Source organism: Dendropsophus ebraccatus, unplaced genomic scaffold (genome assembly GCF_027789765.1).
Source record: "Dendropsophus ebraccatus isolate aDenEbr1 unplaced genomic scaffold, aDenEbr1.pat pat_scaffold_443_ctg1, whole genome shotgun sequence".
Taxonomy (NCBI): domain Eukaryota; kingdom Metazoa; phylum Chordata; class Amphibia; order Anura; family Hylidae; genus Dendropsophus; species Dendropsophus ebraccatus.
The window spans coordinates 37,501-61,689 of record NW_027210051.1 but is presented as its reverse complement, the minus strand read 5'-3'; the positions used below and the strand labels follow the sequence as shown (position 1 = coordinate 61,689).

Here is a 24,189-nt window from a genome sequence, read left to right as displayed (position 1 = left end):
CATCATGGAGGCACCCCGTGGCAACAGGCTAGAGATATCTGGCTATCCCGTGTTTTGAGACTCGTAACTGAGGCTCCACGGACTCTTGTTTTGCATATATATAGTACTGTAGAGGGTTATGGGTGGTCACAGATGTGGGGGCAGGGTTAATGGCTCCAGTAGTCTCGTCTGCTGGCAGCCTGGGTCGTGTCCGCTTGCTCTCCGCCTCTCGCCTTACTCCTTCTCTCTTGTTTCCTTAGGACGGTGGCTTTGAGTGAGGGTCCGTGTAAGCGGCACTGAATGCTGGCTCCAGGATGGGGTTCTGGGGGTTCCTGAAGACTCAGTTTGTGGTCCACCTTCTGATTGGATTTGTCTTTGTAATAAGCGGCCTGATCATCAACTTCCTGCAGCTCTGCACCCTCCCGCTATGGAGCTACAACAAGCAGCTGTACCGCAGGATCAATTGCCGCCTGTCCTACTCGCTGTGGAGCCGTAAGTAGCCCTGGGGTGGGGGTGGGGGGCCAGGGGGTCACATGGGGTCACTTTGTGCCGTGTCTCTCACAGAGCTGGTGATGCTGCTGGAGTGGTGGTCCGGCACACAGTGCACCCTTTTTACTGACCAGGAGACTGTCAATCACTTTGGGAAGGAGCACGTCATCATCATCCTCAATCACAACTTTGAGATCGACTTCCTGTGCGGCTGGACCATGTGTGAACGTTTTGGAGTCTTAGGGGTGAGTAGAGTGACCTGTATGTAGCCGGACACTATGGGGCTATGTCCGGCCGTTATAGTATGTGCCTGTACGTGCAGCACGTGGGGTCTCCGAGGCCGCCATCATACCTATGTCTGTCCTTGCTTTCTGCTTCACCCTAAAAGAGCTCAAAAGTTCTTGCAAAGAAGGAGCTTCTGATGGTGCCGCTGATCGGCTGGACGTGGTACTTCTTGGAAATAGTTTTCTGTAAACGCAAGTGGGAAGAAGATCGGGACACAGTCATGCATGGACTGCAGAACCTGCGGGATTACCCAGAGTACATGTGGGTGAGTCCATGATTCTATGTCTGGGAGGGGCCTCCCCCTCTGGCTCCTCCTCCTTGGAGGCCATTTCTTTCCCCTCTCGCACCATGGTTTCTGCAGCAGGCCGTGCAGATTGGTGTTAGCACAGTCTTATGATGCTGATGGCTGTGGGAATAGAATCACGCCATGAGGACTAGTTTACAATCTGTTGGTTGATCTGTCAGGACCTTTGTCTCGGTGACTGTATCATGTGACCTTTTCCCTCCCCTCATCCATGTGGCACCATCACTGACATCTTCTTCCTTCCTCTAGTTCTTGCTGTACTGTGAAGGAACAAGATTTACTGAAACGAAACATAAGATCAGTATGGAAGTGGCAGATAAAAAGGGTCTGGCTCGGCTCAAACATCATCTTCTTCCACGGACCAAAGGCTTTACCACGGCGGTGCAGTGCCTCCGCGGGACAGGTGATCATATGCCCCCCATAGGAGAAGTCTGTTCACGTAGCCGGCCGTGGAGTATGTGGTGTCTCCTGTGATGTCATACGTAATCTAATCCATTAGATATATCAGTCCGGCGCTTACACCCTGTGCGGCTGTGTTCTCTGCATGTTATACTGTGTGTATGGTGTGCGGCTGTGTTCTCTGCATGTTATACTGTGTGTATGGTGTGCGGCTGTGTTCTCTGCATGTTATACTGTGTGTATGGTGTGCGGCTGTGTTCTCTGCATGTTATACTGTGTGTATGGTGTGCGGCTGTGTACTCTGCATGTTATACTGTGTGTATGGTGTGCGGCTGTGTTCTCTGCATGTTATACTGTGTGTATGGTGTGCGGCTGTGTTCTCTGCATGTTATACTGTGTGTATGGTGTGCGGCTGTGTTCTCTGCATGTTATACTGTGTGTATGGTGTGCGGCTGTGTTCTCTGCATGTTATACTGTGTGTATGGTGTGCGGCTGTGTACTCTGCATGTTATACTGTGTGTATGGTGTGCGGCTGTATTCTCTGCATGTTATACTGTGTGTATGGTGTGCGGCTGTGTTCTCTGCATGTTATACTGTGTGTATGGTGTGCGGCTGTGTACTCTGCATGTTATACTGTGTGTATGGTGTGCGGCTGTGTACTCTGCATGTTATACTGTGTGTATGGTGTGCGGCTGTGTACTCTGCATGTTATACTGTGTGTATGGTGTGCGGCTGTGTACTCTGCATGTTATACTGTGTGTATGGTGTGCGGCTGTGTACTCTGCATGTTATACTGTGTGTATGGTGTGCGGCTGTGTTCTCTGCATGTTATACTGTGTGTATGGTGTGCGGCTGTATTCTCTGCATGTTATACTGTGTATACTATCACTGTGTGTATGGTGTGCGGCTGTGTTCTCTGCATGTTATACTGTGTGTATGGTGTGCGGCTGTGTTCTCTGCATGTTATACTGGTGTGTATGGTGTGCGGCTGTGTACTCTGCATGTTATAGTGTGTGTATGGTGTGCGGCTGTGTACTCTGCATGTTATACTGTGTGTATGGTGTGCGGCTGTGTACTCTGCATGTTATACTGTGTGTATGGTGTGCGGCTGTGTACTCTGCATGTTATACTGTGTGTATGGTGTGCGGCTGTGTACTCTGCATGTTATACTGTGTGTATGGTGTGCGGCTGTGTTCTCTGCATGTTATACTGTGTGTATGGTGTGCGGCTGTGTACTCTGCATGTTATACTGGTGTGTATGGTGTGCGGCTGTGTACTCTGCATGTTATACTGTGTGTATGGTGTGCGGCTGTGTACTCTGCATGTTATACTGGTGTGTATGGTGTGCGGCTGTGTACTCTGCATGTTATACTGTGTGTATGGTGTGCGGCTGTGTACTCTGCATGTTATACTGTGTGTATGGTGTGCGGCTGTGTACTCTAGATGACATACTGTGTGTATGGTGTGCGGCTGTGTTCTCTGCATGTTATACTGTGTGTATGGTGTGCGGCTGTGTTCTCTGCATGTTATACTGTGTGTATGGTGTGCGGCTGTGTTCTCTGCATGTTATACTGTGTGTATGGTGTGCGGCTGTGTACTCTGCATGTTATACTGTGTGTATGGTGTGCGGCTGTATTCTCTGCATGTAATACTGTGTGTATGGTGTGCGGCTGTGTACTCTGCATGTTATACTGTGTGTATGGTGTGCGGCTGTGTACTCTAGATGACATACTGTGTGTATGGTGTGCGGCTGTGTACTCTAGATGACATACTGTGTATACTATCACTGTGTACATCGTGATATATTCTTTAGATACATTACATACAGAGGGACCTGATATATTCTATACATTACATACAGAGTGACCTGATATATTCTATACATTACATACAGAGGGACCTGATATATTCTATATACATTACATACAGAGTGACCTGATATATTCTATACATTACATACAGAGTGACCTGATATATTCTATATACATTACATACAGAGGGACCTGATATATTCTATACATTACATACAGAGTGACCTGATATATTCTATATACATTACATACAGAGGGACCTGATATATTCTATATACATTACATACAGAGTGACCTGATATATTCTATATACATTACATATAGAGTGACCTGATATATTCTATACATTACATACAGAGTGACCTGATATATTCTATACATTACATACAGAGTGACCTGATATATTCTATATACATTACATACAGAGTGACCTGATATATTCTATACATTACATACAGAGTGACCTGATATATTCTATACATTACATACAGAGGGACCTGATATATTCTATACATTACATACAGAGGGACCTGGTATATTCTATACATTACATACAGAGGGACCTGATATATTCTATATACATTACATACAGAGGGACCTGGTATATTCTATACATTACATACAGAGTGACCTGATATATTCTATACATTACATACAGAGGGACCTGATATATTCTATACATAAGGGTGGTCGGGGAATATATCAGTAATAGGACACTGGCCCTATTACTTAAGGGTGGTCGGGGAATATATCAGTAATAGGACACTGGCCCTATTACTTAAGGGTGGTCGGGGAATATATCAGTAATAGGACACTGGCCCTATTACATAAGGGTGGTCGGGGAATATATCAGTAATAGGACACTGGCCCTATTACTTAAGGGTGGTCGGGGAATATATCAGTAATAGGACACTGGCCCTATTACATAAGGGTGGTCGGGGAATATATCAGTAATAGGACACTGGCCCTATTACATAAGGGTGGTCGGGGAATATATCAGTAATAGGACACTGGCCCTATTACATAAGGGTGGTCGGGGGATATATCAGTAATAGGACACTGGCCCTATTACATAAGGGTGGTCGGAGAATATATCAGTAATAGGACACTGGCCCTATTACATAAGGGTGGTCGGGTGATATATCAGTAATAGGACACTGGGTGGTCGGGGAGAGGTTGTTGGTCACTATTTGGCAGGTTGTTCCTGAGCTGGAAGAGTCCATTGTGTGGGGGGAGATCTGTGCTGGTCTCTTCCTGGATGCTGGATGACTGTATATATGAGCAGCAGTGTAATATGGAGATATCCTGTGTAATATAGAGGAGGAGGAGGAGACATAAGTAGTGTAGCTGTAACCTCTGTCCTCAGTGCCGGGTTTTCTCTCTGGGAGAAGATTGTGTGTTTTTCTTCAGTGTTTAATTGCTGCAGCTGTGTGTGTGTGCGCTATGAATACAGCAGGCTGTGTGTATGTGTGTGCGCGCGCTATGGCTGCAGCAGGGTGTGTGTGTGTGTGTGTGTGTGTGTGTGTGTGCGCGCTATGGCTGCAGCAGGGTGTGTGTGTGTGTGTGTGTGTGCTATGGTTGCAGCAGACTGTGTGTGTGCGCTATGGCTGCAGCAGGCTGTGTGTGTGTGTGCTATGGCTGCAGCAGGGATTTGTGTGTGTGTGCGCGCTATGGCTGCAGCAGGCTGTGTGTGTGTGTGCTATGGCTGCAGCAGACTGTGTGTGTGTGTGTGCGCTATGGCTGCAGCAGGCTGTGTGTGTGTGTGCGATATGGCTGCAGCAGGCTGTGTGTGTGTGTGTGCTATGGCTGCAGCAAGCTGGCTGTGTGTGTGCTATGGCTGCAGCAAGCTGGCTGTGTGTGTGCTATGGCTGCAGCAGGCTGTTTGTGTGTGTGCGTGCTATGGCTGCAGCAGGCTATGTGTGTGTGTGTATGTGCGATATGGCTGCAGCAGGCTGTGTGTGTGTGTGTGTGTGTGTGTGCTATGGCTGCAGCAAGCTGGCTGTGTGTGTGTGCTATGGCTGCAGCAAGCTGGCTGTGTGTGTGTGTGTGTGTGTGTGTTTGTGTGCTATGGCTGCAGCAAGCTGGCTGTGTGTGTGTTTGTGTGCTATGGCTGCAGCAGGCTGTGTGTGTGTGTGCTATGGCTGCAGCAGGCTGTGTGTGTGTGTGTGTGTGTGTGTGCGCTATGGCTTCAGCAGGCTGTGTGTGTATATGCTATGGCGTGCCCCCACTCCCACAGTCACCCCTCTATATCACTATGTGTGACCTCTCTCTATATCACTATGTGTGACCCCCCCTCTATATCACTGTGTGACCCCTCTCTATATCACTATGTGTGACCTCTCTATATCACTATGTGTGACCCCCTGTATATCACTGTGTGACCTCTCTATATCACTGTGTGTGACCCCTCTCTATATCACTATGTGTGACCCCTCTCTATATCACTATGTGTGACCCCTCTCTATATCACTATGTGTGACCTCTCTATATCACTATGTGTGACCCCCTGTATATCACTGTGTGACCTCTCTATATCACTGTGTGTGACCCCTCTCTATATCACTATGTGTGACCCCTCTCTATATCACTATGTGTGACCCCCCTCTATATCACTGTGTGACCCCTCTCTATATCACTATGTGTGACCTCTCTATATCACTATGTGTGACCCCCTGTATATCACTGTGTGACCTCTCTATATCACTGTGTGACCCCTCTCTATATCACTGTGTGACCTCTCTCTATATCACTGTGTGACCTCTCTCTATATCACTGTGTGACCTCTCTCTATATCACTGTGTGTGACCCCTCTCTATATCACTATGTGTGACCCCTCTCTATATCACTATGTGTGACCCCTCTCTATATCACTATGTGTGACCCCTCTATATCACTGTGTGACCTCTCTATATCACTATGTGTGACCCCTCTATATCACTATGTGTGACCCCTCTCTATATCACTATGTGTGACCCCCTCTCTATATCACTGTGTGACCTCTCTATATCACTATGTGTGACCTCTCTATATCACAATGTGTGACCCCTCTCTATATCACTATGGCTGACCCCTCTCTATATCACTATGTGTGACCCCTCTCTATATCACTATGTGTGACCTCTCTATATCACTATGTGTGACCTCTCTATATCACTATGTGTGACCCCTCTCTATATCACTATGTGTGACCTCTCTCTATATCACTATGTGTGACCCCTCTCTATATCACAATGTGTGACCCCTCTCTATATCACTATGGCTGACCCCTCTCTATATCACTGTGTGACCTCTCTATATCACTATGTGTGACCCCTCTCTCTATATCACTGTGTGACCCCTCTCTCTATATCACTGTGTGACCCCTCTCTATATCACTGTGTGACCCCTCTCTATATCACTGTGTGACCCCTCTCTATATCACTGTGTGACCCCTCTATATCACTGTGTGACCCCTCTCTATATCACTGTGTGACCCCTCTCTATATCACTATGTGTGACCCCTCTCTATATCACTATGTGTGACCCCTCTCTATATCACTATGTGTGACCCCTATATCACTATGTGTGACCCCTCTATATCACTATGTGTGACCCCTCTCTATATCACTATGTGTGACCTCTCTATATCACTGTGTGACCCCCTCTCTATATCACTATGTGTGACCTCTCTCTATATCACTATGTGTGACCCCTCTCTATATCACTATGCGTGACCTCTCTATATCACTATGTGTGACCCCTCTCTATATCACTATGTGTGACCCCTCTATATCACTATGTGTGACCCCTCTCTATATCACTATGTGTGACCCCTCTCTATCACTATGTGTGACCCCTCTCTATATCACTATGTGTGACCCCTCTCTATATCACTATGTGTGACCTCTCTCTATATCACTATGTGTGACCCCTCTATATCACTGTGTGTGACCCCTCTATATCACTGTGTGACCTCTCTATATCACTGTGTGTGACCTCTCTATATCACTGTGTGACCTCTCTATATCACTATGTGTGACCCCTCTCTATATCACTATGTGTGACCCCTCTCTATATCACTATGTGTGACCCCTCTCTATATCACTATGCGTGACCTCTCTATATCACTATGTGTGACCTCTCTCTATATCACTATGTGTGACCCCTCTCTATATCACTATGTGTGACCCCTCTCTATATCACTATGTGTGACCTCTCTCTATATCACTGTGTGACCCCTCTATATCACTATGTGTGACCTCTCTATATCACTATGTGTGACCCCTCTCTATATCACTATGTGTGACCCCTCTATATCACTATGTGTGACCCCTCTATATCACTATGTGTGACCTCTCTATATCACTATGTGTGACCTCTCTATATCACTATGTGTGACCTCTCTATATCACTATGTGTGACCCCTCTCTATATCACTATGTGTGACCCCTCTATATCACTATGTGTGACCCCTCTATATCACTATGTGTGACCCCTCTCTCTATCACTATGTGTGACCCCTCTCTATATCACTATGTGTGACCCCTCTCTATATCACTGTGTGACCTCTCTATATCACTATGTGTGACCCCTCTCTATATCACTATGTGTGACCTCTCTCTATATCACTGTGTGACCCCTCTCTATATCACTATGTGTGACCTCTCTCTATATCACTATGTGTGACCCCTCTCTATATCACTGTGTGACCCCTCTCTATATCACTATGTGTGACCTCTCTCTATATCACTATGTGTGACCCCTCTCTATATCACTATGTGTGACCCCTCTCTATATCACTATGTGTGACCTCTCTCTATATCACTGTGTGACCCCTCTCTATATCACTATGTGTGACCTCTCTCTATATCACTGTGTGACCCCTCTCTATATCACTGTGTGACCCCTCGATATCACTATGTGTGACCTCTCTATATCACTATGTGTGACCCCTCTCTATATCACTGTGTGACCCCTCTCTATATCACTGTGTGACCCCTCTCTATATCACTATGTGTGACCCCTCTATATCACTATGTGTGACCTCTCTATATCACTATGTGTGACCTCTCTATATCACTATGTGTGACTCCTCTCTATATCACTATGTGTGACCCCTCTCTATATCACTATGTGTGACCTCTCTATATCACTATGTGTGACCCCTCTCTATATCACTATGGCTGACCTCTATATTACAGGTATCTGGCAGTGTTATCAGTGTTTCTGTGTTTCTGTGGTGAATATTTAGTTAGAAACATAGAAGATGTCAGCAGGAAAAGCCCCCCTGCTCCACCTAGTCTAGTTGTGAGTAGTTCAGGACATGGAGGCTGGAGACTGGCTGCACCCACTGCACACACAGGAGAAGCTGCTGTATATACAGTATATATTCCCTCAGAAGTCGCCCCAGGATCATGTAGGACATTAGGAGAAGCTGCTGAGCCGGTGTGATATATAACTCCCCTGGTATATGACCGGCCATTTATCAAGGCGCAGGAGTCCGAGTCGGTCCTGATAAAATTCAGGAGTCTGAGTTGGAGTCGGAGCTGCGGCTTACCGACTCCACAGCCCTGCCTTCCACACAACTTTCCATTAATATGCTTTGATCCATCACTCTGAGAACAGCCAGCTTCTTAAGCAATGAACTTTTGTGGCTTCCCTCCTTGTGGAGTGTGTGAATGACGGCCTTCTGGACATCTATCAGCAGTCTTCCCCATAACTGTGTTGCATACTGAACCAGACTAAGGGACCTTTTATAACACTTAGGAAGCCACTGCAGGGGTTTGGGGTTAATTATTCTAATTTTCTGAAAAAAATTGTTTATAATCTAATTTATTGTAAACCACTGTATTATGTGCGGCTGTGTACTCTGGATGTAGTTACATCTATGACATGCGGCTGTGTACTCTGGATGTAGTTACATCTATGACATGCGGCTGTGTACTCTGGATGTAGTTACATCTATCACATACACCTGTGTACTCTGGATGTAGTTACATCTATCACATACACCTGTGTACTCTGGATGTAGTTACATCTATCACATACACCTGTGTACTCTGGATGTAGTTACACCTATCACATACACCTGTGTACTCTGGATGTAGTTACATCTATCACATACACCTGTGTACTCTGGATGTAGTTACATCTATCACATACACCTGTGTACTCTGGATGTAGTTACATCTATCACATACACCTGTGTACTCTGGATGTAGTTACATCTATCACATACACCTGTGTACTCTGGATGTAGTTACATCACATGCACCTGTGTACTCTGGATGTAGTTACATCTATCACATACACCTGTGTACTCTGGATGTAGTTACACCTATCACATACACCTGTGTACTCTGGATGTAGTTACACCTATCACATACACCTGTGTACTCTGGATGTAGTTACATCTATCACATACACCTGTGTACTCTGGATGTAGTTACATCTATCACATACACCTGTGTACTCTGGATGTAGTTACATCTATCACATACACCTGTGTACTCTGGATGTAGTTACATCTATCACATACACCTGTGTACTCTGGATGTAGTTACATCTATCACATACACCTGTGTACTCTGGATGTAGTTACATCACATACACCTGTGTACTCTGGATGTAGTTACATCTATCACATACACCTGTGTACTCTGGATGTAGTTACACCTATCACATACACCTGTGTACTCTGGATGTAGTTACATCTATCACATACACCTGTGTACTCTGGATGTAGTTACATCTATCACATACACCTGTGTACTCTGGATGTAGTTACATCTATCACATACACCTGTGTACTCTGGATGTAGTTACATCTATCACATACACCTGTGTACTCTGGATGTAGTTACATCACATACACCTGTGTACTCTGGATGTAGTTACATCTATCACATACACCTGTGTACTCTGGATGTAGTTACATCTATCACATACACCTGTGTACTCTGGATGTAGTTACATCTATCACATACACCTGTGTACTCTGGATGTAGTTACATCTATCACATACACCTGTGTACTCTGGATGTAGTTACATCTATCACATACACCTGTGTACTCTGGATGTAGTTACATCACATACACCTGTGTACTCTGGATGTAGTTACATCTATCACATACACCTGTGTACTCTGGATGTAGTTACACCTATCACATACACCTGTGTACTCTGGATGTAGTTACATCTATCACATACACCTGTGTACTCTGGATGTAGTTACATCACATACACCTGTGTACTCTGGATGTAGTTACATCACATACACCTGTGTACTCTGGATGTAGTTACATCTATCACATACACCTGTGTACTCTGGATGTAGTTACATCACATACACCTGTGTACTCTGGATGTAGTTACATCACATACACCTGTGTACTCTGGATGTAGTTACATCTATCACATACACCTGTGTACTCTGGATGTAGTTACATCACATACACCTGTGTACTCTGGATGTAGTTACACCTATCACATACACCTGTGTACTCTGGATGTAGTTACATCACATACACCTGTGTACTCTGGATGTAGTTACACCTATCACATACACCTGTGTACTCTGGATGTAGTTACATCACATACACCTGTGTACTCTGGATGTAGTTACATCTATCACATACACCTGTGTACTCTGGATGTAGTTACATCACATACACCTGTGTACTCTGGATGTAGTTACACCTATCACATACACCTGTGTACTCTGGATGTAGTTACATCACATACACCTGTGTACTCTGGATGTAGTTACATCACATACACCTGTGTACTCTGGATGTAGTTACATCACATACACCTGTGTACTCTGGATGTAGTTACATCACATACACCTGTGTACTCTGGATGTAGTTCCATCACATACACCTGTGTACTCTGGATGTAGTTACATCTATCACATACACCTGTGTACTCTGGATGTAGTTACATCTATCACATACACCTGTGTACTCTGGATGTAGTTACATCTATCACATACACCTGTGTACTCTGGATGTAGTTACATCACATACACCTGTGTACTCTGGGTGTAGTTACATCACATACACCTGTGTACTCTGGGTGTAGTTACATCACATACACCTGTGTACTCTGGATGTAGTTAATCTCTGTCATGTGATCCATATTAAGCATTGTTGGTCTTTTCCCGTCTTCTTTCAGTCTCTGCTGTGTACGACGTGACCCTGAATTTCCGTGGAAACAAGAATCCTTCTCTACTGGGAATATTGTATGGGAAACAATATGAAGCGGACATGTGTGTTAGGTGAGCTGCATGGCTGCCATATTGTCTATCAGATCCCACCTTACCTTCCTCTACAATCCCCTGTCCCCCGTCCTCACCCATTTATCATCTTGTGTTCTCAGACGCTTCCCTGTGGAGGAGATCCCAGAAGACGAGAAGGAGGCGGCGGCCTGGCTGCACAAACTCTACCAAGAGAAGGTAAGCTGCCCTCAGGCGCCTGGAGGGTCTCCTACATGATGGGAGGCTGTAGTCATGTCAGGGTTGTAGGTGATGGCCTGTGTGCAGGTATATCATGGCTACAGCTTTTGTTTTTCAGGATGCGTTACAGGAGAGGTACATCCAGGAGGGCACCTTTCCTGGTGCTCAGATAGTGCCCCCCCGCCGACCATGGACCCTGCTGAACTTTTTGTTCTGGGCCACACTTCTTCTCTCACCACTAATCTCATTTGCGATTGGCATCTTTGCCAGTGGTTCCCCGCTGCTCATCTTGTCGTTCATGGGCTTCATGTGGACAGGTAGTGATAGCTTGAGCTCTGGCCATTGTGTCTGCTGTCTCTTCTTCTGCTGACCTGTTTTTTATCTCCTCAGCCTCCTTTGCCGTACGGCGCCTGATCGGTGTGACGGAGATTGAGCGAGGCTCTAGTTACGGTAACAGCGCAGTGAAGAAAACAGATTAGCTGCAGGCGGCATGATTCAGAGGCAGTCTGGACTTTATATTGCTTTCTATTTCGTACTAACATGGACTGAGGGCGAGGACCTTCTTTTCGGGACTGGCTGACTGAGAGCCAGAAGGAATCTGCCAATTCATAGGTGCAAGAAAAAGCTGCGCACTGCTTGTGACACCAGAGGCATCGCCCCCCACCCCCTTCTTCTGAACACTGGGACCCCATTCTGCTAGCCCTGCACCCCATGCTTCCCCCTTCCACTTCGGGACCTTTACCCATAGTATTACTGGCTGTCTTCTGCTCTCGGCCCATATTCTCATGGATTCTGCTTGGATTTTGTGCTTTGCCACATTCACAGCAAACTATAAGGCCTCATCACTGGGATGAAGATAAAGTAAGCTGGCACCAGTGTGAGGCCTTCTCTAGGACTTCTCATGTCTTCTGCACCTCAGGTGTGGAGAGCGGTAGCTCTGCGGCCTTTGTGCACCACCACTGCCCCCCCACATTGCTCTGCAGTCAGAACGGCTCTGCACACAGCAGCTACTGTGAATGTATTGTTCTGTACCTGCACTCATCACTCCATTATTTTTGAAGTAATCATGGGACTCAGGTTATGGTCCTGAAGATGAGGATCATGTGCAACCAACTCTCTTCACCTGACAACTCTGCTCGTCCTCCTTCTCTCCAGATTCCTCTCCATGTTCCGCGAGGAGCCAGATCACATGGCCGCCTCCACCAGGGATTAGTGGTTTAGTTCTTAACATGTCAGTAGCATGTAACGGAGCGGACCAAGGCAGCTTCACATAATATCATGTATGTCATCATCATCCCATAGGGAAAGAGGTACTAAGTGTAGGGCGAATCCAGTGTGTGTCGGCTTCTGTCCACGGAGAACACAGCGGTGGTCTGAGAGGTGGAGTACGCCTCCGTGTCCCTGCTGCCTGCTCTTCAGTGTCCACACACAGGAGAATAATGTGTCATACGTGTGAACACTGTAGTGATGCTTCCATGTTGCTGCCTGTTTGATCACCTCCCTCCCTCCCTGTAAAGAAAAGCTAGGAGTAAATAAAGAGATGAAACCTGCGGCCACCTCTCGCAATCACTGCTGTCTGGGGGTCACTGCTGTCTGGAGGTATGGGCTGTCGCTGAGGTGTGGGGGTGTTGCTGCAGTCTGGAGGCGTGGGCTGTCGCTGAGGTGTGGGGGTGTTGCTGCAGTCTGGGGGCGTGGGCTGTCGCTGAGGTGTGGGGGTGTTGCTGCAGTCTGGGGGCGTGGGCTGTCGCTGAGGTGTGGGGGTGTTGCTGCAGTCTGGGGGCGTGGGCTGTCGCTGAGGTGTGGGGGTGTTGCTGTAGTCTGGGGGCGTGGGCTGTCGCTGAGGTGTGGGGGTGTTGCTGCAGTCTGGGGGCGTGGGCTGTCGCTGAGGTGTGGGGTGTTGCTGCAGTCTGGGGGCGTGGGCTGTCGCTGAGGTGTGGGGGTGTTGCTGCAGTCTGGGGGCGTGGGCTGTCGCTGAGGTGTGGGGGTGTTGCTGCAGTCTGGGGGCGTGGGCTGTCGCTGAGGTGTGGGGGTGTTGCTGCAGTCTGGGGGCGTGGGCTGTTGCTGAGGTGTGGGGGTGTTGCTGCAGTCTGGGGGCGTGGGCTGTCGCTGAGGTGTGGGGGTGTTGCTGCAGTCTGGGGGCGTGGGCTGTCGCTGAGGTGTGGGGGTGTTGCTGCAGTCTGGGGGCGTGGGCTGTCGCTGAGGTGTGGGGGTGTTGCTGCAGTCTGGGGGCGTGGGCTGTCGCTGAGGTGTGGGGGTGTTGCTGCAGTCTGGGGGTGTGGGCTGTCGCTGAGGTGGGGTTCGGGGAGCATGTACGTAATGATTGGTGAGTGTCACACCATGGCCGGAGTAATGGAGTCTAGTCCAGCAATAAACTACAGTGAGTGGAATAGAACACCCAGCGTAGAGGAGGGGTGGTGCGATTATTTAAAGGGTTTTCTCTACATGGAGATAGATGAGATTTGCTGTAGAGTTATGAGGATGATCAGACAAGAAGGGATATAAGGAGTGTGAGGATAGTCACCAGGATGGAATCGCCTGTGGCGGCAGAAGCTAATGCGTCAGACGTTAGATTGTAAAAAGCAGAGAGAGTGTGGGAGTCCATCTATATACACGAGCCCTGAGGAAGCTTGGGAACCATTTACACAAACCGTATACTGACTGTCCCCTATGGAAGAACCCGCACCCCCCGGTGATATGCTGCTCCAGGGATTATTCTGGTCGACATTAAAGTCGGGGAAAGGGGGGTCCTCCCTGTGGTGGGGTTGTTGTTGTCGTCTGCCGGGTGGGGGGGTTTTGCCTTCCCCTGGATAAACACCGTAGGTTCCCTAGGTTGAACCTGATGGACTCTTGTCTTTCAACCTTTTTCACTATGTTACTATTTACACATACACACAGCCCAGAATACATATATATATATATATATATATATATATATTATATGTGTGTGTGTGTGTGTGTGTAGAGCCCAGCATACCATTATATATATATATACAGCCCAGCATACCATTATGTAGAGCCCAGCATACCATTATATATATATATACAGCCCAGCATACCATTATGTACAGCCCAGCATACCATTATGTACAGCCCAGCATACCATTATGTAGAGCCCAGCATACCATTATATATATATATATATACAGCCCAGCATACCATTATATACAGCCCAGCATACCATTATATACAGCCCAGCATACCATTATGTAGAGCCCAGCATACCATTATATACAGCCCAGCATACCATTATGTAGAGCCCAGCATACCATTATATATATATACAGCCCAGCATACCATTATATATATACAGCCCAGCATACCATTATATATATATACAGCCCAGCATACCATTATATACAGCCCAGCATACCATTATATATATATACAGCCCAGCATACCATTATATACAGCCCAGCATACCATTATATACAGCCCAGCATACCATTATATATATATGTAGAGCCCAGCATACCATTATATATATATATATATATATATATACAGCCCAGCATACCATTATATATATATACAGCCCAGCATACCATTATATACAGCCCAGCATACCATTATATATATATATACAGCCCAGCATACCATTATATACAGCCCAGCATACCATTATATATATATACAGCCCAGCATACCATTATATATATATATATATATATATATATATATATACACAGCCCAGCATACCATTATGTAGAGCCCAGCATACCATTATATATATATATACAGCCCAGCATACCATTATATATATATATATATATATATACAGCCCAGCATACCATTATATATATATATATATATATATATATATATATATATATATATATATATATATATATATACAGCCCAGCATACCATTATATACAGCCCAGCATACCATTATATATATATATATATATACAGCCCAGCATACCATTATATACAGCCCAGCATACCATTATATATATATATATACAGCCCAGCATACCATTATGTAGAGCCCAGCATACCATTATATATATATATATATATATACAGCCCAGCATACCATTATATATATATATATATACAGCCCAGCATACCATTATATACAGCCCAGCATACCATTATATATATATATATACAGCCCAGCATACCATTATATACAGCCCAGCATACCATTATATATATATATATACAGCCCAGCATACCATTATATACAGCCCAGCATACCATTATATATATATATATATATACAGCCCAGCATACCATTATATATATATATATAGGCAAAAAAGTTTGAAGACAGCGTTCTTACAGTATCCAAAAATTTATTAAGCCAAATGCATACACAGAATAAAATTACGACGTTTTGGCTCTAAGACATACTGAGCCTTTCTCAAGTATAACATTACCCTATGTTAACCGGAGTTTTATACAAAAAGTGACCAATCACCATTGACACATAATTAAAACCTCGACCTATCAAAAGGCCTCCTGGGCGGGCACAACGTTCACAAACCATAATGTTATCATTATATCCATAATAAACATTACGCAATTCACAATAGCTTAATCTCAAGTTCATCACTTATGTCATCTCCTGGTATCACACGATCCTCACAACCGACTTCAGGAACTCCATCATTCAGTCGATCACGCCGCACCTCCATCACCGCTTGTAAACATTGGGAATACGGCTGCGCACACCGACAATCTCCATTGGCAGTGATGTTTCCATAGTAACAGATGCTTCACCCCCCATTGGTTCACTGTGTATGATGTAGAGTCCATTCCACTTGTATATGTTCTCACCGCCTTCCGAGCTTGTTATTGACAGGTGCGATCAGTCCTGCTGCTGTCAAGCAACTACCGGGCCGGATCCCCAGCTATTCCGCTCTGTTCACACCCAAGTTCACTTAGCTCGCGGTTGTGTATAGCTGCTCCTCTATAGGGTATATGTGATGTCATGGCCGCTCCTCTATAGGGTATATGTGGTATCATGGCCGCTCCTCTATAGGGTATATGTGGTGTCATGGCTGCTCCTCTATAGGGTATATGTGGTGTCATGGCTGCTCCTCTATAGGGTATATGTGGTGTCATGGCCGCTCCTCTATAGGGTATATGTGGTGTCATGGCCGCTCCTCTATAGGGTATATGTGGTGTCATGGCCGCTCCTCTATAGGGTATATGTGGTGTCATGGCTGCTCCTCTATAGGGTATATGTGGTGTCATGGCTGCTTCTCTATAGGGTATATGTGGTGTCATGGCTGCTCTATAGGGTATATGTGGTGTCATGGCCGCTCCTCTATAGGGTATATGTGGTGTCATGGCCGCTCTATAGGGTATATGTGGTGTCATGGCTGCTCCTCTATAGGGTATATGTGGTGTCATGGCTGCTCCTCTATAGGGTATATGTGGTGTCATGGCTGCTCCTCTATAGGGTATATGTGGTGTCATGGCTGCTCCTCTATAGGGTATATGTGGTGTCATGGCTGCTCCTCTATAGGGTATATGTGGTGTCATGGCTGCTCCTCTATAGGGTATATGTGGTGTCATGGCTGCTCCTCTATAGGGTATATGTGGTGTCATGGCCGCTCTATAGGGTATATGTGGTGTCATGGCTGCTCCTCTATAGGGTATATGTGGTGTCATGGCTCCTCTATAGGGTATATGTGGTGTCATGGCCGCTCCTCTATAGGGTATATGTGGTGTCATGGCCGCTCCTCTATAGGGTATATGTGGTGTCATGGCTGCTCTATAAGGTATATGTGGTGTCATGGCCGCTCCTCTATAGGGTATATGTGGTGTCATGGCCGCTCCTCTATAGGGTATATGTGGTGTCATGGCCGCTCTATAGGGTATATGTGGTGTCATGGCTGCTCCTCTATAGGGTATATGTGGTGTCATGGCCGCTCTATAGGGTATATGTGGTGTCATGGCTGCTCCTCTATAGGGTATATGTGGTGTCATGGCTGCTCCTCTATAGGGTATATGTGGTGTCATGGCCGCTCTATAGGGTATATGTGGTGTCATGGCTGCTCCTCTATAGGGTATATGTGGTGTCATGGCTGCTCCTCTATAGGGTATATGTGGTGTCATGGCTGCTCCTCTATAGGGTATATGTGGTTGTCATGGCTGCTCCTCTATAGGGTATATGTGGTGTCATGGCTGCTCCTCTATAGGGTATATGTGGTGTCATGGCTGCTCCTCTATAGGGTATATGTGGTGTCATGGCTGCTCCTCTATAGGGTATATGTGGTGTCATGGCTGCTCCTCTATAGGGTATATGTGGTGTCATGGCCGCTCTATAGGGTATATGTGGTGTCATGGCTGCTCCTCTATAGGGTAGATGTGGTGTCATGGCTGCTCCTCTATAGGGTATATGTGGTGTCATGGCTGCTCGATAAGGTATATGTGGTGTCATGGCTGCTCCTCTATAGGGTATATGTGGTGTCATGGCTGCTCGATAAGGTATATGTGGTGTCATGGCTGCTCCTCTATAGGGTATATGTGGTGTCATGGCCGCTCCTCTATAGGGTATATGTGGTGTCATGGCCGCTCCTCTATAGGGTATATGTGGTGTCATGGCTGCTCCTCTATAAGGTATATGTGGTGTCATGGCCGCTCCTCTATAGGGTATATGTGGTGTCATGGCCGCTCCTCTATAGGGTATATGTGGTGTCATGGCCGCTCCTCTATAGGGTATATGTGATGTCATGGCCGCTCTTCTATAGGGTATATATGTGGTGTCATGGCTGCTCTTCTATAGGGTATATATGTGGTGTCATGGCTGCTCCTCTATAGGGTATATGTGATGTCATGGCCGCTCTATAGGGTATATGTGGTGTCATGGCCGCTCCTCTATAGGGTATATGTGGTGTCATGGCCGCTCCTCTATAGGGTATATGTGGTGTCATGGCTGCTCCTCTATAGGGTATATGTGGTGTCATGGCTGCTGCTCTATAGGGTATATGTGGTGTCATGGCCGCTCCTCTATAGGGTATATGTGGTGTCATGGCCGCTCCTCTATAGGGTATGTGAGTTGTAATGTATGCTGGGATAGATACAAATATATATATATTTTTAATGGTTTGATCGGCTGTATATGTGTGTGTGTGTGTGTGTGTGTGTGTGTGTGTGTATGTATATATCTATATCATAAAAATCAAAGTAAGTCTGTCTGTCCTTCTGTCTGTCTGTCTGTCCTCTATAGACTTCCAAACGCCTGAACCGTCTGACCCCAAATTTGGCGCACAGATACATTGGGTGCCCGGGAAGGTTATTGCGAAGGTCCCGTCCCCGCCAGATGTACAGGAGGGGAGGGGGAGGGGAAAGAGAGGTGCCCCATAGAGATGAATGGGAAAATCTCCTCACTGCACACAGGTGATATAATTAGCTGCAGCAGACACGGCAGTTGGAGCCTTAGCAACCAATAGGATTACTGCTTTCATTTTCACAGGGAGCAATGGTTGCTAGGGAAGCTGCCTCACAACATCCACAATAATAACTGGTAGACCCCCTACTCCATCTATACAGTACAGGTATACAGGACCCCCTACTCCATCTATACAGTACATGTATATACAGGACCCCCTACTCCATCTATACAGTACATGTATATACAGGACCCCCTACTCCATCTATACAGTACATGTATATACAGGACCCCCTACTCCATCTATACAGTACATGTATATACAGGACCCCCTACTCCATCTATACAGTACATGTATACAGGACCCCCTACTGCATCTATACAGTACATGTATACAGGACCCCCTACTGCATCTATACAGTACATGTATACAGGACCCCCTTCTCCATCTATACAGTACATATATACAGGACCCCCTACTCTATCTATACAGTACATATAGACAGGGCCCCCTACTCCATCTATACAGTACATGTATACAGGACCCCCTACTCCATCTATACAGTACATGTATATACAGGACCCCTACTCCAACTATACAGTACATGTATATACAGGACCCCCTACTCCATCTATACAGTACAGGTATACAGGACCCCCTACTCCATCTATACAGTACATATATATACAGGGCCCCCTACTCCATCTATACAGTACAGGTATATACAGGACCCCCTACTCCATCTATACAGTACATGTATATACAAAACCCCCTACTCCATCTATACAGTACATGTATATACAGGACCCCCTACTCCATCTATACAGTACATGTATATACAGGACCCCCTACTCCATCTATACAGTACATGTATATACAGGACCCCCTACTCCATCTATACAATACATGTATATACAGGGCCCCCTACTCCATCCATACAGTACATGTATATACAGGGCCCCCCTACTCCATCCATACAGTACATGTATATACAGGGCACAACAGGTATACCAAACTGTGACTGGGTAACACTGCCACACCAGACCTGACCAATACCGCCATACTCTGACTGGATAACACCTCCATACCAGACCTGACCAATACCGCCATACTGTGACTGGATAACACCTCCATACCAGACCTGACCAATACCGCCATACTGTGACTGGATAACACCTCCATACCAGACCTGACCAATACCGCCATACTGTGACTGGGTAACACCGCCACACCAGTCCTGACCAATACCGCCATACTGTGAATGGATAACACCGCCACACTAGAACTGACCAATACCGCCATACTGTGAATGGATAACACCGCCACACTAGACCTGACCAATACCGCCATACTGTGAATGGATAACACCGCCACACCAGACCTAACCAATACTGCTATACTGTGCTGGATAACACCGTCATACCAGACCTTACCAATACCACCATACCGTGACTGGATAACACCGCCACACCAGACCTGACCAATACCGCCATACTGTGACTGGATAACAGCCCCATACCAGACATGACCAATACCGACACACTGTGACTGAATAACACTGCCATACAGGTAAATACAACCCTGTAGGTATACAGGACACTACAGGTATACAGGACCCCAAAACTATACACTACAAGTGCACGGGACCTCCACAAAACTATATACTACAGGTATACAGGACTCCAAAACTATATACTACAAGTATACAGGACCTCCACCAACTATATACTTCAGGTATACAGGACCTCCACCAACTATATACTACAGGTATACAAGACCCCAAACTATACACTACAGGTATACAGGACCCCAAAACTATACACTACAGGTATACAGGAACTCCATCAACTATATACTACAGGTATATAGGACCCCAAATTATACACTACAGGTATACAGGACCTCAAAACCATACACTACAGGTATACAGGACCTACACCAACTCTATAATACAGGTATACAGCACCTTCACCAACTCTATACTACAAGTATACAGGACCCCAAATATACTACAGGTATACAGGAACTCCACCAGCTATATACTACAGGTATATAGGACCCCAAACTATACACTACAGGTATACAGGACCTCCACCAACTCTATACTATAGTTATACAGGACCCTCAAACTATTTACTACAGGTATACAGGACCCCCGAACTGTATACTACAGGTATACAAGACCTCCACCAATTATACACTACAGGTATCCAGGACCCTCAAACTATAAACTACAGGTATACAAGACCTCCACCAACTATACATTACAGGTATACAGGACCCCCGAACTATACAGTACAAGTATACAGGACCTTCACCAATTGTACACTGCAGGTATACAGGACCTCCCTCAACTATACACTATAGGTATACAGCCCCCCCAACTATGCACTACAGATATGCGAGAGCCTTAAAACCTATACATTGTGGGTATACAGAACCCCTCCAACTATGCACTACAGGTATACACTAATTCCACTGATTAACTTAGATGAAACAATACCTTTAGCTTGGCCTCCTGGGCACCTTAGAACAAATTTAATTAACACAGTGACACTTTATAGCCGGGCAGCGCCGGGTACATTTTCTAGTATTATATATATATATATATATATATATATATATATATATATATATATATATATATATATATATATATATGATATGCTGGGCTGTGTGTAATATATATATATATAAATCCAATCATATCCCACCATACCATTATATATATATCCCACCATACCATTATATATATATATATATATATATATATATATATACAGCCCAGCATACCATTATATATATATATACATATACATACTAATATATATATATATATATATATATATATATATATATACAGTGGTGCCTTGGAATACGAGCATAATTCGTTCCGGGACGGTGCTTGTAATCCAAATCCACTCTTAAACCGAAGCAAATTTTCCCATAAGAAATCATAGAAATGCAGACAATTGGTTGCACACTCCAAAAATAATGATTTATTATTCTGAATAACAAGTAAAACAAGTGAAACAAACATTCAGAAACAGCAGAATCTGTGATATTATAAGTTACTGTACAGTAATGGAGAGGATGGGAAACACAAGAGCGGACAGAGACTGCAGGGAGCATGAAGGAATGAGCAGGGCAGATGTGGGCACATACATGCAGCGCTCTCTGTCTGGGGAGAGAGGGGTTACAGCTATGGAGAGATTATCTCCACAGTCCTGTCCCCTGATGTAAGCCCCAGCCTGAAGTGGATCTGCTATAATTTGGAAGGTGAGGGAGACTTCCTGGGTCAGAGTACAGGGCTGTAGACCCCGCTATGCAGACCATTCCCCTCCCCCACTTGCACTCCCACCCAGTACAGGGAGCTCTTAAACCAAAGCAATGCTCTTAAACCAAGTCACAATTTAGAAAATCTGTGAGCTCTTATACCAAAACGCTCTTAAACCAAGTTACCACTGTATATATATAACACACAGCCCAGCATATCATTATATATATATAAACACCCATATATACAGCCCATCATACCATTATATATTTATATATATATGTATGTATCTATCTATCCCAGCTTACATGACACCACATATACCCTATAGAGGAGCGGCCATGACATCACATATACCCTATAGAGGAGCGGCCATGACACCACATATACCCTATAGAGGAGCAGCCATGACATCACATATACCCTATAGAGGAGCGGCCATGACATCACATATACCCTATAGAGGAGCGGCCATGACACCACATATATACCCTATAGAGGAGCAGCCATGACATCACATATACCCTATAGAGGAGCGGCCATGACAACACATATATACCCTATAGAGGAGCAGCCATGACATCACATATACCCTATAGAGGAGCGGCCATGACACCACATATACCCTATAGAGGAGCAGCCATGACATCACATATACCCTATAGAGGAGCGGCCATGACACCACATATATACCCTATAGAGGAGCGGCCATGACACCACATATACCCTATAGAGGAGCAGCCATGACATCACATATACCCTATAGAGGAGCAGCCATGACACCACATATACCCTATAGAGCAGCAGCCATGACACCACATATACCCTATAAAGGAGCAGCCATGACACCACATATACCCTATAGAGGAGCGGCCATGACACCACATATACCCTATAGAGGAGCGGCCATGACACCACATATACCCTATAAAGGAGCAGCCATGACACCACATATACCCTATAGAGGAGCGGCCATGACACCACATATACCCTATAGAGGAGCGGCCATGACACCACATATACCCTATAGAGGAGCGGCCATGACACCACATATACCCTATAGAGCAGCAGCCATGACACCACATATACCCTATAGAGGAGCAGCCATGACACCACATATATCCTATAGAGCAGCCATGACACCACATATACCCTATAGAGCAGCAGCCATGACACCACATATACCCTATAGAGGAGCGGCCATGACACCACATATACCCTATAGAGCAGCAGCCATGACACCACATATACCCTATAGAGGAGCAGCCATGACACCACATATACCCTATAGAGGAGCGGCCATGACACCACATATACCCTATAGAGCAGCAGCCATGACACCACATATACCCTATAGAGGAGCAGCCATGACACCACATATACCCTATAGAGGAGCAGCCATGACACCACATATACCCTATAGAGGAGCAGCCATGACACCACATATACCCTATAGAGGAGCCATAACACCACATATATCCTATAGAGGAGCAGCCATGACACCACATATACCCTATAGAGGAGCAGCCATGACACCACATATACCCTATAGAGGAGCAGCCATGACACCACATATACCCTATAGAGGAGCAGCCATGACACCACATATACCCTATAGAGGAGCCATGACACCACATATACCCTATAGAGGAGCCATGACACCACATATACCCTATAGAGGAGCAGCCATGACACCACATATACCCTATAGAGGAGCAGCCATGACACCACATATACCCTATAGAGGAGCAGCCATGACACCACATATACCCTATAGAGCAGCAGCCATGACATCACATATACCCTATAGAGGAGCAGCCATGACACCACATATACCCTATAGAGGAGCGGCCATGACATCACA

At 45.6% G+C, this 24,189-nt stretch overlaps 1 protein-coding gene across 1 annotated transcript; it reads left to right on the top strand.

Annotated features, from left to right (window-relative positions):
* Positions 1–219: 219 nt before the first annotated feature.
* AGPAT3 (1-acylglycerol-3-phosphate O-acyltransferase 3) lies at positions 220–13,252 on the top strand. The gene is made up of 8 exons (XM_069956151.1): positions 220–471; positions 544–713; positions 857–1,018; positions 1,307–1,460; positions 11,423–11,525; positions 11,627–11,702; positions 11,821–12,019; positions 12,093–13,252. The coding sequence occupies exons 1-8, from the start codon at positions 294–296 to the stop codon at positions 12,179–12,181; spliced, it is 1,131 nt and encodes a 376-aa protein (XP_069812252.1). The 5' UTR covers positions 220–293; the 3' UTR covers positions 12,182–13,252.
* Positions 13,253–24,189: the final 10,937 nt, after the last annotated feature.

Excerpts from the sequence above, each read along its gene's own strand:
- AGPAT3 (XM_069956151.1), top strand. The coding sequence starts at position 294 with ATGGGGTTCTGGGGGTTCCTGAAGACTCAGTTTGTGGTCCACCTTCTG. Across the intron at positions 11,526-11,626 it reads GAAGCGGACATGTGTGTTAG|ACGCTTCCCTGTGGAGGAGA; the intron begins GTGAGCTGCATG and ends TTGTGTTCTCAG. Across the intron at positions 12,020-12,092 it reads CATGGGCTTCATGTGGACAG|CCTCCTTTGCCGTACGGCGC; the intron begins GTAGTGATAGCT and ends TTATCTCCTCAG.